The 16,916-nt window shown below is 34.4% G+C and overlaps 1 protein-coding gene across 3 annotated transcripts in view; it reads left to right on the plus strand.

Annotated features, from left to right (window-relative positions):
* Nucleotides 1-15,654, plus strand: part of LOC101693202 (U2 snRNP associated SURP domain containing) — a 53,910-nt gene extending 38,256 nt beyond the window's left edge. For all 3 annotated transcript variants that reach the window (XM_004754466.3, XM_004754467.3, XM_045088480.1), the window contains 6 exons: nucleotides 865-931; nucleotides 5,013-5,172; nucleotides 9,860-9,970; nucleotides 12,271-12,389; nucleotides 13,770-13,946; nucleotides 15,110-15,654. In XM_004754466.3, the coding sequence (XP_004754523.1) occupies nucleotides 865-931; nucleotides 5,013-5,172; nucleotides 9,860-9,970; nucleotides 12,271-12,389; nucleotides 13,770-13,946; nucleotides 15,110-15,248 (773 nt within the window). In that variant the 3' untranslated portion in view covers nucleotides 15,249-15,654. The remainder of the gene's footprint in view (nucleotides 1-864; nucleotides 932-5,012; nucleotides 5,173-9,859; nucleotides 9,971-12,270; nucleotides 12,390-13,769; nucleotides 13,947-15,109) is intronic.
* The last annotated feature ends 1,262 nt before the right edge of the window (nucleotides 15,655-16,916 follow it).

The following is a 16,916-nucleotide window of genomic DNA, read 5'->3' on the forward strand; positions in this document are numbered from 1 at the left end:
TCCTAATAGCAGGGGCATGGTCATGTAGGCAAGGGGGCTGCATGGCCACATAGTCACGTAGACAGGATGTCTTTCTGCTGAGTAGTAAGGTCTAACTTCCCCTCTTTGTTTCCCCCTTCCCGCCGCTCTCTTCGCATGCGTGGGCTAACCGGCCATTTCTGCTTCTGTAAGATTGCTTTGTCTGCTTTCACATGTGGGTCCCCTTACCCAAGAATCCAACACTGCCACTGGATGCAATCAGCAAGAGGTTCTTTATTGTTACGCAGGGTCTTTCAGTTGCTGTTACAATTTTCTTAGATCTTTTAGTTTGGATGTTTTGGGAGTAATCAGAGAAATCACTAAAACCTTTCAGTTAAGGCATTTCAATAGAAAATGTAGATGGGAGGTAATACCTACTTAGAAATTTATTTAGAGGTCACTTTAGAGAAACCAGGCTTTGATCTTCCTGTAATGCTTGACTTATTAGTTGCAGTTTAGACCTGCTTTTCATACTTACTTTGGACATGTGTCCTTAGTATTTATATCCGTAATTATTAATATTTGTAGGTTCTAATGAAATAAATGTTACCACCTAGCACAAAAATAAGAATGATAACTTTGTCACTTCATGAATTTGAGTAAAATTATAGCCTAGGTGTGAGGAAAGAAAGAAATTTATCACATAGAAAAGGCTATTCAAAGAATAGATAATTGTAGATAACTTTTTACAAACTTATATAAACTTCCAATTCTAATGCTTCTGTAATATAAACTTTCAATTCTAAAGTTTCAATTCTAAAACTTTTCAATTTTGCCCTTATGTGCTACTGCAAAAATGCTAATTTACCTTTTGGAATTACACCCTTTTTTTTTCCTTCCACTCAGCTGTAACAACTTCTAAATGGGAGTTATTTGACCAGCATGAAGAATCAGAAGAAGAAGAAAATCAAAAGTAAGAAACATACTTAGTTTCTTATTGCATATATGCTCCCTTTTTAATTAAGAGATATGCTTGAAATAACAGTGAAGAGGACAACTTCACTTTTAAACTTGTTGAGAGGATCATTTTTAGTTGTCATTGTTTTTTTAGTGAGAAGAGCTTTTGGCTTCTGGTCTTGATGGATCTGGTTTCACTTTGTTTCTGAGTTGATTTTTCTATTGTAGGTATATATATTCTCAGTTGGTAGTTACTAAATGGTCAACTGCATTTATTTCAAATCTTTGTCATCAGGTATTGTTTTGACTCCACAAAAAGTGATTTTTAAAATGTGAATGGGAAAGTTATTATTTAAATTGTACATTGCTAAGCATTGCATTATGGCCATTCTGTTATTTATATGTAAACATGTTAAAAGAACTAAGAATAACTAACAGAAAAAAAGCTTTCCTTTAACATGTAGAAAAATTTTGCTCTTGGGTAATCACCCCAGGATTGTTTTTGTATTAACATTGAATGTGACTCTAGGAATACTGCTCCCAGTTTCTCCTGGCATGTTTGTCTTGGTAGTTTTTATGTAGAACTTGACACCTTTTTAAAATCTTTGCAAGGAAGTTGATTTTATTTTTTATTTTATTTTATTTTTAAGATTTTATTTATTTATTTGACAGAGAGAGATCACAAGTAGATGGAGAGGCAGGCAGAGAGAGAGAGGGAAGCTCTCTGCTGAGCAGAGAGCCCGATGCGGGACTCGATCCCAGGACCCTGAGATAATGACCTGAGCCAAAGGCAGCGGCTTAATCCACTGAGCCACCCAGGTGCCCCAGAAGTTGATTTTATTAAATAGAACAGATAACCTCAAGAACACAAAGCAGAAGTTTCAATTAAAAAGAAAAAATTTTTTTTTTTAAAATGATTCTCAAATTGAAGAGTGAACAAAGGAGAAAGTCTGTTTTGTGTCCCAGCACACTTTAGGTATTTGTATGGATTCAGAAAGTGGGTATTAGTAGCATTTAGATTGTTAAGGAAATATGATTGATCAGCATATGTGGGAGCACAGTTGATATGCTGAGGAAAACTTCGCAACAGTGATGTCTTTCCAGAAATATTGGGATTATCAGAACTAGTCAGCAGTGTGGTGACAAAATATTTACAAAATGTAGATGTGGTTTCTTGTTGGAAGTACCTTTCTAGGTCTGTTTAGTAGGAGTACAGGAATTGAGACAGGCCAGTTTGCTTTAAAATAATGCTTTAACCTTTTTTTTAATGTCTGTAATACATCATTATTAACATCTCACCATTGTAGCATCACTGGTGTAAAATAATTATGTGTATTTATGAGATAATTATTTAATTTAGGGGGAAGGAAGGGTAGAAAAGGCCATTGGATATTTCTTCAGTTTGTTTTATTTCTAAAAGTTTTAACTTTTTTTTTTTTTTGCATAAATTTGATATTTAAAGTTTGGAATGTGACTGCATTTTAGTGTTGACAGAATAATCATGTTTATACAGCAAGGCCTGGATCACAGGAAATAAAATTTTAATTTTGATTTTTCATAAGAGCTCCAAATCACAATAACATAAAAATAATTTTATGAAAGTACAAAGCAAGGAAAAGACTTTTTTCCCCATACACGTTTTTGGTCCTTGAAATTTTCTTATGCATCACTACTGCTCTCTAGTGGCTGAATCCAAAATGCCATTTTGAAACTATTAATTAATTTTTTATGGCAGAAAAGTGATTAAAAGAAAACATAGCCCTACTGTTGTTTTGTAGAAAACTTCCAAGTAGTAACTTAATTTCATTTATAGTGAATTCTGTATGGTTTTATAGACTTGAATTTGCATTTCTTTAAAAGAGTAAGATGAAACTATGTTGAGATCTGAACCAAGCACTGGTAACTAAGAGCTAAAGTCAAAGCCAATGAGAACAGACTGCTTGGGCCCTGAAAAATTAAAATAGCAATTGTAAAACAAATACATATTTCAGGTTGTGAAGTGTAGCTTACTTTGAAAGTAAATAATGTGGTTAATGTGTGGTGTCTTGCCATCTAGATCCTTTCTCTGTCTACATAAAACATGCATAACTATTTTATTTATTTATTTATTTATTTATATTTTTAAGGATTTTATTTATTTATTTGACAGAGATACAGGGAGAGAGAGGGAACACAAGCAGGGGGCGTGGGAGAGGGAGAAGCAGGCTCCTCGCTGAGCAGGGAGCCTAATATGGGGCTCGATCCCAGGACCCTGGGATCATCATGACCTTAGCCAAAGGCATATCCTTAATGACAGAGCCACCCAGGCACCCCCATGTATATCTATTTTAAGCATGAATGATATAATGTATACTGCACATACTATTCTCTGACCCCATTTTTTACTTAAGTGTCATGGGCATTTTTCTTTGTCAATCCATATAGTTATTGCTCTGTATTTGTCTGTAATTGAAAGCATTCAGGTAAATGTTGAAGGATGTTTAAGGAATATTTGAATTTGCAAAAAAATTGCTGAAAATTTGTAAATAACAGGCTGGAATTGGTTAAGTAATTTCCATTGCTTAGATACCACAATTTAATTGTGTCTCGTCCTTTTTGAGTGCCCCTTTCTGGAATAATCACAGCAAACCTCTGTATTTACACATACATAGGCCTATAGTTTAGCCATTTAAAAGCATCTGAAACACTTATAAAGCATTTATGCACCATAAAACAAGAAATTCTTATTTTTAAAAAAATTAACTAAAAACTGCATTTAGGAAGTTTCTGACAAATTAATGAGAAGTGTTAAGTTAAAGATTTATTTCCAAAAAGGATATTGGTTTTTTAGAAATAGTTTCCTTTTACTGTTTTCTTTAAGTATTATAGTGAGTTGTATCTTTATGTGGTACTAATGATTTGTGGGGCTCTTAGAGTAAAAAGTTTGTAAAACATTTTAGTTATGTTCAGGAAAGGACATTTGGGTAAGGTATTACAAAGCTAGTAGCATAGTCTTAATACCAAATTTCTGATTCTGAATTGCGAGCACTTTCTTTTTATCTGCCTTCCTTACATTTTCCTTGTCATTCTGTGAGTTCTGTTATCAGTCTTTCAAATTATTTTTATCTAGAACAAATTTGGTTGTAACTACTTTCATATTATTATGAATAGCTTTAAATATATACTGAAAGGACCCCTGCTTATATGTCATAATCAATATTGTTTATAAAAGGAATTTTGTTTGTATATACATAAACATTCTGAGTTTGTGTGTGGATGACATGTCTTGCCCAGATTTGACATATATGTACACAACAAAGCCCTGTCCCAGAGCATACAGCTTTTTTGGGCCCCTTCAATTGTGTTTCAAGAACATTTTTACCAGTCTCTGTTCAGCAGTGAGGACCAACTTTGCACATAGTTGCTTGCCTATCTGTTTCCACTATATTGTTTGTGAAGGGTAGATTATTTTCTTCTTTGTATCTTTACCCTTGGCAATCACTTAGTTTTTCATTTTCTTCTTGGCTGATGTAGAACCAGTACAGTTTTCAAAATCAACTCTGACATGAGTACTAATGTGTGATAATATTTAAAATTTATACTTTGCTTTATTTCTAGGGTTATGTGCTAATCAGATAAGGTCTTTACATGGTACATTATTTCATAGTTAACTGTGTGACACAAACTCATGTATTTTCCATTGTATAGCCTCTGCTGAAGAAAAGGTAAATCCATTTGGCTTTTTTAGTGTTAGGCTTCCCAAACTCATGCTTAACTGGAAAATTTGGGGAATCATTGCCTGATGATTCATTTCACTTAACACTGCAAGAAAAGTTTGTTGCAGAATGAAAGGCACACAGATAACATTTAACACACACAGAATTTTTTAAAATGATTATGCTGAAGCTAAAAATTTTTATATGGAAGAAACCCAAGAGTTTTATAAAATTGTAGTATTTGGTAAAATATTTTCTAGAAATGTTTTAGTGATGAATTGGCCTCTTAACGTTTTGTTAACATTATTTACAGGTTGAGACAGTGAAAAATAAAAAAGCCAGACTGTAAAATGTAACATTTTTTTCCTGCCTTAACATATGATATATTCTGTTTATTTCCAGTCAAGAAGAAGAAAGTGAAGATGAAGAAGATACTCAAAGTTCCAAATCAGAAGAACATCATTTGTACTCTAATCCAATCAAAGAAGAAATGACTGAGTCCAAGTTCTCTAAGTACTCTGAAATGAGTGAGGAAAAACGAGCTAAACTTCGTGAAATTGAAGTTAGTATGGCAATGAGGTTGAAACTATGCTTTACTGGCCACCTTTCTCTATTCCACCAACCTAGGTTCCCTCTAGGCATCATTCCTTTGTATACTATGTTCTCTGTGCCTGGAAACCTTCATACCACCTGACTTACTGTAGGCCTCTTGGTTCAAGCATCCCTTCTCTCCTGCTATCCTTTTTTTTTACACTTCAGCATTTGCTTACTTCTCCCTATTTATTTCTCTTGTGATTTTACGTGTATTGTGGTGTGTGTTTATTTAATTTTGTATTCTTTGCTTGCTTGTTTAATGTCTCTATCCCTGACAAGGCTGTGATTTACGTGAGGGGAAAGGGCTGTGGCGCTTGTCTGTTCATCATCATAAATCTAGTGCCTGGCACAGAGGAGATCCTTTTAAGATATTGATTCTTCCGGGCGCCTGGGTGGCTCAGTGGGTTAAGCCACTGCCTTCGGCTCAGGTCATGATCTCAGGGTCCTGGGATCGAGGCCCGCATCGGGCTCTCTGCTCAGCAAGGAGCCTGCTTCCTCCTCCCTCTCTGCCTGCCTCTCTGCCTGCTTGTGATCTCTCTCTGTCAAATAAATAAATAAAATCTTTAAAAAAAAAAAAAAAGATATTGATTCTTCCAATGAGTACATTACATTTGGCATTATGAAGTCCATAACGTTTGAGTGCACATAGTATGTAACAAGGAAAAGAGAGGTTTTCTGGCACATTCAAATTATGTGATCATTTTAAGTATCTGCATCCTTTTGGGGTGGGGAGAGTAGACATTAAGTGGGACTTAACAGTAAGACAGGGGAAAACTTACGACAATGAGTCCGAACAATCTCAAGCAGATTTTTCCCTCCTTCAATACCCTCTCCTTTTTTAATGCCTTTTTTATTACCAAAACTAGTCAGACATCTCAGAGAAGGATGGGTGTTGTAATGGGAACCTTTCCTCATTCCTTGCCCCAAGGAGATGAAACATTCCCAGTAAACGCTGGTGTAGCACTCAGCCCAGAGTCTCAGAAGTGTATATGAGAGTGTATTTTTAATTCTTTATCCGTTAATTTAACTAACAGTATCTCTTGCATGCCTACTGTGTATCAGCACTATTCCTCTTAATACTTTATAATATCTGCCATAGTGGTTTCCTTGTTTCCAGTTCTCTAATACTGTTGCACTGGTACAAGTTTTTGCCAAACTCTTTCTTGGATATCACCAAGCCAGAATGTTAACAGGGAAAGTATTTTGTTTTAACCTACACGGAATGAGTATACTGTGTATTATAAGTGAAGAGGAGAGATTTTCAGAGTTAACATGTTGATTCATTTTTCCTGGGATGTAATTATATACATTCCTTATAAATTTTTTAGGGGCAGAAATGTATCAATGAAAGTATTCTACCTGTGGGTTTTCTCCAAGCTGCACATGCCCCTTCTTAACTTTCAGAACGCTTCCCAACCTTACTGAACTCTGCTTTGCTGGAGTTGAATAAAAATATATTTTCTTGATAGTGAAGTTACCCCTTTTAAATGCCAAAACTGTTGGATAGTTTTTAAACACTCCTATTTCCTTATTGGCTTAAATTGGAGAAGAAAGCCACATAATTTACTTTTTGGTAACTTGGATGGCTTTTATGAACATTATTATTTCCACACTGTATCTGTCTCTGTGTGTGTGTGTTTACATGCATCCATTTCCATACTTCTGTGCTCTTTGATTGTCTGGCCTTTCCGTTGTTACATACTCTGATTGTTTCTCCTATTCATGTAGTGCCTACTTCTCACAATTTACTGCCCTTTTTTGAGATTTAAGTTGTGAACCACATCCCTAATTTTAAAATCTAGGTCTTGGCTTCATTTTAGAGTTATCTAATTTTTCTCCATTGTTTAAGATTTAGTTGTATGGAATAAAGATTCACAACTGGTGGCAAATTTGAACTAGAACTCAGGGTTCATGAGATTTATTCCTGTCCTCTTTCTGCCCCTAAATTTGATCCAGGATCTGTGTGCTTTCTACTTCCACCTCCAGCATCCTCTAAGTTCTTATGCTTTTCAACTTACATGACCTTCCTTAGTTCAATAAGGATATATATATATAAGGTCATTATTATAGTGTTATATGTTGTTATATTACTATAAATTACTGTAACAAAATTATATATTGTAGTTTTTCTTTTTGAAAACTCTTTTCAAATATATTGTAATAAAGTTGTCTATAGCTGAGCATTTTTAAGTTTTTATTTAAATTCCAGTTAGATAACACACAGTGTAGTATTCGTTTCAGGCACACAGCACAGTAATTCAGCCGTGCCATACCAGCTGGTGCTCATCACAGGTGTACTCCTTAATCCCCATCACCTATTTCACCCATCCCTGCCTCCCTCCTCCCCTCTGATAACTGTCCGTTTGTCAATTTGTTCTCTGTGGTTAAGAGTCTGTTTCTTAGTTTGCGTCTCTCTCCCTTCCCCCTGGCTTTGTTCATTTGTTTTGTTTCTTAGATTCTATATATGAATGAAAACATATGGTATTCGTCTTTGACTGGTTTCAGTTATATAGCTGAACATTTTTTAGCATGGGATTAATAAAACCAAAGAATTTGTGTTATAAAATACTGACATTCTTCACAAAGCACTTAGAAAACATGCAGGCATAGAGTATTACTGGTGTTGGCTAGAAGGAAGTACTTAATCTTTCAGATAACTGCTTAGAGCCTGACCTATGTTGGAGTTGTCTTTTCTTATTCTGTTTGCATCCCCACTTCTAACAACAAGGTTGGAGGTGTGGAACGCTTGGGTTGGTTGGTGGTGTGGGGGGCTATCTTCTTTGTTGTTGGAGCAGAAAGACCTTTTTTTTTTGCCTTGGTCCCGGAGGAAAAAGTGGATAGTTGAGTTGGAAGGTGAACCTTGTTGCTGTCCCAGGGCAACAGGGAGATAAGTAGCTGGCAATCAAGCCATTACCTGTGCTGTTCTTATTTGAGTTGGGACCTTTTGTCACCTGTTTTCTGGGTGCCCCGGACTTGTGTTTGTTCCTCAGTTAGGCCACATGAGCAGGTACTATAAGGATTTTATAATGATTTTTAAAAAGATTTTTAAGGAATGCCTTTCATTCTCCAAAGTAGCACTCGGGTCTGTTTGACCTTTGGGTGCTTAACTCTTAAACTGATTTGTCGCAAATGCGTTCTGTAGAACGGAGTCACTTTAGTCATAGGAGGCTACACACAGTGGTGAGGTGAGACATTTACATTTCTTCCCCCTTTCCCCTCTCTCTTACCCTTATGTCTTCCGTGTTTTAAAATGTAGTCCTCATTAAAACAACAAAACGCAAAGATTTTTTTAAGCATTTTGAAAATGGCAGGAACTTGAAATCTCTGATTATAAACGACCCTTAATTATAGAAGTGGAAGGAGAAAAAGGGCAAAAATTGGGAAATGTATGAGAAATGTTCATGAAGTCAAAAATAGTGAAAGTAACACTTTGAATGGAAGAAAGTTTTTGTAACTTGTTGCCATTCTGTTGGAAAACTTCATATGTAGTGGGGGGGGGGGGAGAAACCTAAAACAAATGAGGTCTTGTTTCCAAATAAAAATGAAACATTTATAATAACATTTAGTCCATTTAAAGGACCTATCAGTGCTTAATAAAATAGGTCAAGATGTTTGCATATATAGTAATTCTGTTAGACAAGAATGTTTCCTTCCCCTCTTTGAGTGAAACAAGGTGGACAGGTTTGGTACTATAACTCAGTGGATCTGTATGTGCTTTCTGTGTCCACCTCCAACATCCTCTGAGTTCTCATGCATTTCATCTTACTTGTTCTCCCTTAGTTCAGTAAAGATGTATATATATCTTTAGATTATAATTTAAATATATATTTTTATAATATGTATTAATATAATTATGTTTATATTAATATAACAGATAATAAAGTATATATTTATATATGTAACATAAGTGAACCTATAGAGAATGTGTATTAACATACAATATGTATTAAAATAAAATACATAATACATGTGCAAACAGTGGTGAATAGTTTTGTACGAATAGTTCTGAGCTCATATGGATAAATGATAAACAGAATTGGAAGATTTTCTAATCTTTTTTTATTAGTATGTGCTCTATATTTCTACTGTGGTTTAACCTTTTCTTAATGTCTTGATGTTCAGTGATTGCACTATACTGTAAATAGAGTGAAACCTTCAAACTCTACAGCTCTGTGTTTGGTCCTACGTGAACTATAAAGAATGCTGCTTAAAAAAAAAAAAATTGTTATGTATCTTGTGTTGTGCCTGCTGTCCTATCTTGTTGAAAGTAGGTTGTGCTTAGCAGCCTTGCCTTTCACATTTGGGGATCCAGATAGCAAATTCATTATCATTGTGCTGAGGTAATAAGTAGATTCTTAATAGTAGTTCATGGGTTTTTGAGTCATCTCATGTGGCTGTATAGAGAGCACGTGGGCCCACATGTGATCACTTGATTTCTGCATGGCTGAGCTCTCTAACAAGTGGCTTTCAGATAAGGGAACTTTATGTTGGTGTTATATTTTTGACTGAGTTCTAATCAGTTACTACTTTGTGCTGTGTTTCTGTTTTTTTCTTTTTACACACATATTTCAAAGGAAAAACATTTTTTTGAGAAGTAAAGCACTAAAAAAACTATAGTGATGAAAAGATTTATTTTAAAATATCTTCTTTCACAGCTCAAAGTTATGAAGTTTCAGGATGAATTGGAATCTGGAAAAAGACCTAAAAAACCAGGCCAAAGCTTTCAGGAGCAAGTAGAACATTACAGAGATAAACTTCTTCAACGAGTAAGGAATAAGTATATTCAATAATATGCATTTTCCAAAGTTAACTTGTTTGACTACTAGGATATTGGTATATTGGTATAGTTAAGGAAATGTATATCTTAGATTACATCCTTTCATGTGTAAATGCTGAATACTGATAGACAGGAACATTTGAAATTTGATGTTTTGCAATTATTTCAACTTGGAAAAGAGTCTCAGGGCAACAGCACACTACTTTGTTCTGGATATGCTACCTGTGAACTAGAAAATCTGCTAAGAGCATGCTTTTAAAACTGGAAGACAGTATATTATGAAACTTCAACGTTTGTGACAGTGAAATGCCAGCAACCCTCAGCAGTGGCACAAAGACAAAGATGGAATTAGTTTGGGAAGTTGATTTAGGACTCCTTTTCCATTGTTTCCAAAGAGGGACACCAAGTAGTAGAATACCTCATCAGTGAATTCTAATCCTTGAATTCTTTATGCGTAAAAAATATGTGGCTATATACAGAGAATTTAGAACGCATGTTAATTGTTGAAAGAACCCTGGAATTTTATTGGGACTGCTATTAATTTTTACCTGTATCTTGACTATCATTACAAAAAGACTAGAGAGAGAGAGAGAGATAAGAACAAGCTAGAACAGAATTAGACTCACTAAAGCTATTGATGGCAGAGGACTGGTGATGGGAGCAGCAGTGTATCAGATAGCTTTGGTGCTGCACACACCTGTGTGGTCTTGGTGCCCCCCTTCCCTGTGTGCCTTCACTATGTGCTCCTAGGCAAGTCGCTGAGGCCTGCTTTTCTCTGCGAAACTAGATCAATAGCCCCAGTTTTGTAGGATTGTGAGATAATAGCTAACTCTTTATAGGATTAAATTGTTTAAAATATTTTAAGTATTTTACCTAGTTTGATTCCTATAAAATTATTAATTAGGAAAATAGTTCCTACAGATCACCAGAGGAAGATGGCATCCCCTGCATTACTTTTAAATCTGTACTCTAAATCTTACATTTCAAAAAAAGAAAAATGACATTTTTCAAAGGTGTATCTGTACTCCCTGAGTCTTTAGAGTTGGTGGCAGGTATTTGATCTGCATGGAAGACTAAACCTTGAGATACTCACTGGTCCTGATGATTGTAATGCATGTAATAATATTTTAATCTCTTTGCATTCCATGGTTGTAACTGGAGAGGAGGATGTGTTTCTTGAAGGTATATACCAAGGGTCAGGAGACTCATCACCTCACAGGCCATCACCTCATTTTAAATAAGCTTATTAGAACATAGAACATGTGCCTTAACTTATGTATTATCGATAGTGGATTTTGGACTGTTATGAGAGCGTTGAATCCAGGGACAGAAAATGTATGTGACCCACAGAGCAGAAAGTATTTACTATCTGGTTGTTGTTAAGAGTATTTCTGTTTGCAGCGTCTGCTATAGGCTGTTTATCAGCAACCAGGTAGCTTTCTTGATGCATATAAATCATAGAGAAATTAAATTCCTATTAATGAAGAGCTAAGTTGGCTTTATGGGTTTATTTTCTGTAGCCACTCCCTTAATTATCAATAGAAATAATTTCAGCTGAGAAGTGGTGATTGTAGCAGTGGGAAAAAGCAGATAGGTCATCTTTCTGGTTTTTATAATTGTATAGTCATGTAGTCAGTTTGCACTTTTATAAATTAGGTTGTAAAATTTCCATTAAAAGTGATACCTGTTATTAATAAGATTTTCTTAAGGACGATTATTGGGAATAACTATTTTTCTTTTCAGCCTATTGCTTTGGAGAGAGCTCTCAGATTAAATCAACTTGTTACAGAATCACAACTATTTTATTGTAGTTTAAGATAGAAGGGGCAGTATATTGTTGGCATTTTCCTTTTTTTTTTTTTTTTTTTTTTTTTTTTAAGTGGAGGGACAAAGGAAGTAGTTAAGAATCCTTCTCTAGAGCTTGGACTCAAATCCTGACTTCACCATCCAGTGTGACTATGAAATGGTACTTAACCTTTCTGAGTCTCATTTTTCATCTCTTGAATGAGGATATTAGTAATATGCCTAGGGATGTTTTGAAGTATTACATGCAATGTTATATGGAAAGTTGTTTAGTAATTATTTGGTCTATGGTAGGGACTCAGTAACTGGTCAGTATAAGTAGAAGAAATAACTAGTTTTCCTGGAAGAGTAGGTATTTTTTTTTTTTAAATGGCATTATACCTTCAGTAGTGATTTAAAAAGTGAAACATTATTGCATAAATGAGATTAACTCAGATTGGTATTTTTTAATGACTAAATATTCTTTCTTTAAAAAAAATAAAACAGGAGAAAGAGAAAGAATTAGAAAGAGAACGAGAAAGAGATAAAAAGGATAAAGAAAAATTGGAATCTCGATCCAAAGACAAGAAGGAAAAAGATGAATGTACTCCAACAAGGAAAGAAAGGTATATATTTCTCATTTAATGCCTGTATTGCTTTTTGAACACTACATCAAAAACTAATGATATATACTATATGTTGGCTAATTGAACATAAGAAAAAAAATAAATGACATTACTATGTGCCTTCTCTCCCCACCCCGCCCCCCCCAAATAAATTAAGTTCTGGGATGATACTTCATTTTGTCATGTTTTCATCACTGATGCCAACAAACTTGAAAAGTATTTTTTTCATGATAAACATGTTTGGCTCCTGCCTGTAGGAGGCAGAATTAACTGAGAAATGGGGCAGTTAGTTGGCACTTGGCTTGGTTAATTAGGACATAATCCCATTGCATGGTTCAAATGGTACCTTAGCCTTAGTTAAGTGCAAGAATTCAGTTACCATATTAGGTATCAACCCTAAGGTTTAAATAACTAAACAGGCTTGCTACATCTTCCTTGTTGCCTCTAGTATAAGCTTTTCTTCTGTGCTGTGCTGAGGCTGCTACCTTTGTGAACTTGAGTCTCCCAGTCCTGTCTAAATGGAGTTTGTGTGCATAGGCCATAAGTACTCACTCCTCACTTTGTCTTCGTTCTAATCAAAATAATTTTCTCTTTTAGTTTTTATTTTACTTTCACAGTTCCCAAATCTCTCGTTTAATAGAGAAAATTGCTTTAGTTAACTGAGATTTTCCTAATATCCAAGTGAATGCAAATAAATTTATTCTGGCTTAGTTACTCTACAGATAATTACAAATAACATAGTATTTATAAAATACTATAATACTATTATACTATAATACTGTTGTAAAATAAAGTACAAATAAAATAGTATACTGATTGGCTAAATGCTAAATTTACCACTTGTTTGTCTGGTTTTTATTATTTTGATATACTTTCAGATTTATAGAAAAGTTACAAAGATAATGTAAAGAATTCCCAGATATCCTTCACCCACATTCTCCAACAAATGTTGAAATAGTTCTACTTTTGTTTAAAATTTTCTCCCTTCCTTTCCCTCCTCCTAGTCATTTAAGAGCAACTTGCCAACATGATGCCCCATTTTCTTACATAACCACAATCAAAGTTTCAAGTTTGGAGGATTAACATTAAAACAAATACTATTATCTAACCAGAGACTTTAATGAAATTTTATCCATTGTCCCAGTCTCGTATAGCAAAAGAAACTCCAATTTAGTTGAAATCAGTTTTTGTTTTGATTAAACTGTCTTTGAGACTTTCTTGTTCTTTATAAAGGGCTTTGAATGTTGTTGGAAAATAGCATTAACAAGGTTAGTGAAAATAGTGTAAACTGATAGGAATTAATAGCTAATTCAGTAGAAGGAAAATGAATACCTGATCCTTTACTCACTTATGGAATATTTTGGGGGCTTTGTTCCTTAGGAAGAGGCGACACAGCACATCCCCTAGCCCATCTCGCAGTAGCAGTGGTAGACGAGTGAAATCCCCTTCACCCAAATCGGAGCGATCAGAGCGTTCAGAAAGATCTCATAAAGAGAGCTCACGATCCAGGTCATCTCACAAAGATTCTCCTAGAGATGTTAGCAAAAAGGCCAAAAGGTAAATGCAAGTTATTTTTTTGTAATATTTCAAATGCCAGTTTCCTTGTCATTTTTACCAGCTTTTGAAAATAATTTGGCTGGCAGCCATTTTTTAAAAGGGCTTTAGAAAACCAGAGAAGTACACTTCCATTTTAGATTATTCCTTCCCACCTCCCCACCCCAGTCTCCTCATGACTAAAGCACAAGAAGGCTTCCAACAAGTAAAGACCAGCCAAGAATTTTAAACATTATATCCAGTGTTTTCTGTGGACTAGGGGGAGCTGCTTTACTTCTCATTCTGTTCTTCAGTTTCTATAGAATATTCTTTGATTTTGTCAAGGTTGAAAGCAAAATACATTACCTCCTCCCTCCTGCCCCTGCATCTTATTAGCAAGTTCTTGGGTAGATGTTTGTGGAAATAAATACCCTTCTTCAGTGGGTAATTTAAATGTGTGTTATATACTTTTTTTTTCCTTGTAGTTCCAGAAAACTGGTTAAGAAATGTTTTATTCATTTGGTGCTATATATTAGAATTTTCCTGAGAACTAAAACTGCTTTATAGCCTAAAAATTTATTTTTGTGACCATTTTTAGTAAAATTTTTGTAAAAGATAAGTTTTTCCTTTTCTAAATGGCGCTTGCACATATATAAAAAGCACATTTATTTGTTTTGGTAATCTTCATGAACTGCACTTACAGAATTATGGTATCTTAAAAGATTCCCTTGAAAGATACGTAGTAGTTGGTGCTTTTTCCTTCAGGAAGATAGGCTGCTACACTGTTGTGTTGAAAAAAATTTTGTGAATGATCTTAGATGCCGTTTTGAACTTTACCTTGTAGAAGAGGTTTGGATTAGGGGTATATCAATAACCTGTGGAGCTTGTTAAAAATGCAAATTCCCAGTCCTTACTTCTTGGGATTTTGATTAAATAGAGTAGTGGTAGGACTCAGGAATGAGTCTTTTTTAAGTAAGCACACCACTGATTGATGCAGTGCACAGAAGGTATAAAATTGTGTGTGTGTGTATATAAAGTAGGCAAAGTATAAATTTTGGGAAATTTTACAGCCTTTTTTATTTCTGACTTTCATTGTGCTCTGTTTAGGATCATTTTAGATAATTAAAGGATGGTCCATTTTGATCATATAAGTATTTTTGATAAATTGTTTCTGTTTGTTTCCTCAGATCACCATCTGGTTCGAGGACACCTAAAAGGTCTAGGCGATCACGGTCTAGATCCCCTAAAAAGTCAGGGAAGAAATCCAGATCCCAGTCCCGATCTCCACACAGGTCTCATAAAAAGTCAAAGAAAAACAAACACTGACATAAATTTTTAAGATGCTGTCACTTATTGGAAATGCAATTTTGTTTTGTGCCTGAATGGTCTGTTTTTTTAAAAAAAAAAAATAACAAAAAATCAAATGAAAGAGCATTCCTGGATTTTTTGTTTATTTGTTTGTGAATGCATGTGTAAACTCATGAGTAACTGCATCTGTAGACCTGTCCTTGTTTTATATTGTATAAATTACTTTCGTTGTGGCTGTTTCTGAAGATGAAATTTTTATTGTGCTAATGAATTTCATCAGAAATGTGTATAATGGATCTGCTGGCAGTAGTAGTATTTTGTTTTAGGATGTTGTGACTTAGCAAAAATAATACAGATGTCTTCCCCCCTTTTGTAGCTTTGACAATTTGAATTAGATTTCAAATAAAATCTGAACAGAAAACTATAATGTTGTTTTTTTGCCCTATTGGTGACATCAAGTCCCTTAAAGTCCTATTAAGTGAGTTTAGCACTTCTGTTGTGTTTCTTATACTTAAAGCACTTTATAAGCTCCATTGTTCAAGTAGCTAAAGTTTTATATTTACTAAGATAACTATCAAAATTAAGGGACCTGAGATTCCTATTTGGTAGGTTTGCCAACCAACTTCTTCGGTAAGGCTATCTTGGGTAATACTAGTACCCAGAGATAAAAAAACTAAGGAAAGGTGGCATGGTCTTTTTGTTAATGGAATGCCTGGCTGGAATATTTTTTCTTTTATCAAAGAAGCAATATGATTTCAGTGTACTCAGTCTATGTCCTGAACAACTATTTATTTTAGGAAAAATTAACTCTCCATCTTTTGGTTTCATCTTCTATCATGAAAGAAGTTTATTTATAAAATAAATTTTCTAATAAGAGTTGGCCATAGAAGTTTTTTGTATGATAATTGCCCTTTTATAGTCCTGTGTAGGTTATCTTTCAAACACTGGTATCAGTATATTTCTACAAAGTTCTATTTAAAGCACCTTAGTTGTTTTTTTTGTTTGTTTTTTAAGAATTGAGTTTTAGCTTTACCTTTAAGTAAAGCTTAAAAATAAAATAGTTTTCAGGAAACTTAACATCCAGTGGTTTGTAAATTCAAGGTGCAAAAAGTTGATTTAAACAATTTGCAGAGTTAAATCTGTTACACAGTGGGAATAAAATTGCTGCAGTATGAGAACGAAATAAAACTTGTATAATGTTGATCATAATATTGCTACAATATAATGTAATAAAGGGTTATGTAGTCTTGAACTGACACTACTACTATTTGTGAATCTTTCAGTTTTTCTGGACACGTTATGCAGTGGTTTTGATGTTTTGGTTTTTCCCCCTTAATAGCATAGAAAGCCATTCTAATAATGGATTGTTTTGAGTTACCTTTTTAAAACTATATTTTCAAGTTGCTTTATTTAATGTTGCCTAGTTATAAAATAAAATAAGCTGCACTGATGATGTGGGAAGTAGGTATATTAGCTGGTGGTGAGGTGTGCTATTTCCAAACTGGGCAAACCTACAGCAGCTTTATAAATGAGCCAATCCTGTTATTGGACTGAATGGTTCTTACCAACATGCAATATTGCTTCAAGGTTATTCCCTTATTGTTCACTCTTTTGTTTGTTCATGATGTTAGGGAATGTTAATTCCTAAATGTTGCTTAGAATAATTAAATGTGAACATTTGGTGCT

Source organism: Mustela putorius, unplaced genomic scaffold, assembly GCF_011764305.1.
Source record: "Mustela putorius furo isolate JIRA1106 unplaced genomic scaffold, ASM1176430v1.1 tig00003834_pilon_pilon_pilon, whole genome shotgun sequence".
NCBI lineage: Eukaryota > Metazoa > Chordata > Mammalia > Carnivora > Mustelidae > Mustela > Mustela putorius.